The sequence below is a fragment of the Boleophthalmus pectinirostris genome, unplaced genomic scaffold (genome assembly GCF_026225935.1).
Source record: "Boleophthalmus pectinirostris isolate CB_2022bp ecotype Guang Dong unplaced genomic scaffold, ASM2622593v1 HiC_scaffold_10, whole genome shotgun sequence".
NCBI lineage: Eukaryota > Metazoa > Chordata > Actinopteri > Gobiiformes > Gobiidae > Boleophthalmus > Boleophthalmus pectinirostris.
Window position 1 is genome coordinate 28,732,313 of NW_026570971.1, and position 2,777 is coordinate 28,735,089.

At 50.2% G+C, this 2,777-nt stretch overlaps 1 protein-coding gene across 1 annotated transcript; it reads left to right on the top strand.

The window, feature by feature from the left end:
• The first annotated feature begins 425 nt into the window (after nucleotides 1–425).
• si:dkey-87k14.1 (leucine-rich repeat transmembrane protein FLRT2) lies at nucleotides 426–2,424 on the top strand. Its single transcript, XM_055154708.1, has 2 exons — nucleotides 426–1,556; nucleotides 1,591–2,424. The coding sequence occupies exons 1-2, from the start codon at nucleotides 426–428 to the stop codon at nucleotides 2,422–2,424; spliced, it is 1,965 nt and encodes a 654-aa protein (XP_055010683.1).
• The last annotated feature ends 353 nt before the right edge of the window (nucleotides 2,425–2,777 follow it).

The window sequence follows — 2,777 nt, forward strand, 5'->3', positions numbered from 1 at the left end:
ATTAAAATCTACAACAAATTCAAACCTAACTCTAATTTGTCATCTGTTTTCTGATTTCACACAGATTTCTGGATCCAAATATCAAGTTCCAATGAATCGTTACTGTCCTGGAAGAAGCACTGTACAAGATCGAGGAAGCCAACCCCAGCCACACATAATCCTGCTGCAGTGAGGAGAGCTGAAAAAAAGAGCTGAAAATGTAACAGGACTTCAGTCATCTCCGCCAGCTAATTCAGGGACAGTCGCTGGTGAAGGATTCTGCTAAACGAGACCATTTCTTTTACATTGGAGCACTTAAGCCAACTAATTACCAAGGGATTACTCAAGGCCCTCTTTTTGGAGCCTGCTTAACTGTTCAAATCCAATGACTGCTCGGCTGGATTTTGATTATCTCTTTCCACGTTTGCAATTTTTTTCAGTTTGAAATGGAGTTACAGTGGCGTCTATGGAGTAAAAACTGGGGGTCCCTTATAAGACCATGGATACCTATATTGCTTGGCCTGCATCTCCAGTTCTCCGGGGCATCCCAGTGTCCAGAAGAGTGCCGTTGTGATCGTACTTTTGTTTACTGCAACGAGCGGAGTCTGACCTCAGTGCCTGTGGGAATAGGGGAGGGCTATAAGACTCTCTACCTCCACAACAACCAAATCAATAACGCCGGGTTCCCATTGGAGTTGCACCACGTGGCTTCGGTGGAGACGGTGTATCTCTATGGCAACGAGCTGGACGAGTTCCCCATAAATCTGCCGAAAAATGTCAGAGTGGTTCACCTGCAGGAGAACAACATACAGACGATATCGCGAGCGGCTCTGGCCCAGTTGTTGTGGTTAGAGGAATTGCATTTGGATGATAACTCGATATCTACAGTTGGAGTGGAGGAGGGGGCGTTCCAAGAGGCGGTGAGTTTGAAAATGCTCTTTCTCACTAAAAACCACCTGAGCAGCGTGCCTATTGGTCTTCCGGAAACCTTAAAAGAGCTGCGATTGGACGAGAACAGGATTGCGGTGATTGTCGAGGAAGCGTTTAAGAATGTCACTCGTCTGGAGCGCCTTCTGCTGGATGGGAATCTTCTGACAGATGAAGGAATTGCACCAGGAACATTTCAGGACCTGGGAACGCTGAGGGAGTTGTCTCTAGCTAGGAATTCTCTGACTTACCCACCCCCGTTCCTACCAGGAGAGGTGCTAGTCAAGCTAAATTTCCAGGAGAATCAGATGACGCACATCCCACCGCAGGCCTTCGCGGGGTTACACAGACTAGAGAAGTTGGATATTTCAAGTAACCAGCTGCAGTCTCTGACACAGGGAGTCTTTGAGGACCTGGTGAGCCTGAGACAGCTGACAGTGCGGAACAACCTGTGGCTGTGTGACTGCAGTGTGAAGTGGGTGGTGGCCTGGCTCAAGTCTCTGCCCGGGTCACTGAACGTGCGTGGCTTCATGTGCCACAAACCAGAGGCGCTCAGAGGAATGGTGATCCGGGAGCTGAGCCAGGAGCTGGTGCAGTGCCCACAGAGCACAGAGGCTGCCCCCCCTCAGCCCTCCACCCCCTCCTCCCCTGTCTCTGTCAACACATGTCGCGTTAGTCACCAAGTTCATCAACCCCGCCTTCAGAAAGCCCCTCCCCACCTTTCCCACTCTGTACCCCATATACACCACCAGAGAGGGGGGGCTAAGGACTCGGAGACCCCAGGACCCCCGCAGAGAGGGTCTGCAGGTCACTTTTGCCATACAGAATGGCTCAGCCATCCACGTGAGCTGGGTGGCTGCCTTTCCAGTCACTGCCTTTAAAGTGACGTGGGCTCGGATGGGTCCCAGCCTGACCGGGGAGACGGTGAGGGAGAGGATTGTGGGAGGGGACCACCGGGGCACCAGACTGGCCAATCTGGAGCCTAAGTCCACCTACAGGATCTGTGTGATTCCTCTGGACGCATTCAACAACTATCGTCCCAAAGACGACACCGTGTGCACAGAGGCAGTGACTACTGCTGCCACTTACAGCCCAGAGAACAAAAGACCATCTGGACCAGAGCAGGCCACTCAGCCTGAGCCTGGCTCTCCGTTCCTGTTGGCAGGTCTGATTGGAGGAGCAGTGATGGTGGTGCTGGTGCTGCTGCTCAGTATCTTCTGTTGGCACATGCACAAAAGTCGCTCCCAGTCCTCCTCTGCCACCTGGAAATACAACCGTGGGCGCAGGAAAGATGACTACTGTGAGGCGGGCACCAAGAAGGACAACTCCATCCTGGAAATGACTGAGACCAGCTTCCAGATCGTCTCACTCAACAATGAGCAACTCCTCAAGGGAGAGCTGCGCATTCAGCCTATTTACACCCCTAACGGGGGCATTGGTTTCCGAGACTGCCCCCTGGGGAACAGCACAGTTTACTGCAAGAACAATGTTCAGGAGGCCGACTATCCGCGCACATGACGCTAGAGAGGGATTTTTACTGTCTTTATGGACACTGTACAGTGTTAATACCAGTTCAGCTCCTGTCTTTAAAATGTAATTTATAATGGACAATAACTTTTATACAACTATATTGGATTTATAAATTATTGCTTTCTGCAGCTGTGCTGTTTTAGTTCTGTGACATTATCAATCATTATTGGTTTCTTTAACTCCACAGTTTAGTTTATTTTTGATCAACATGCGCAGTGGCCATAGATAATACTTAGAAGAGTCCAGTGGAACTCAAATACTTGTATGCCCTTTGTGAGAGAAGAGGAGACAGGCACAATGACCACTAGAGGGCAGAGTTTTTACATCTCCTCTGGACAGGT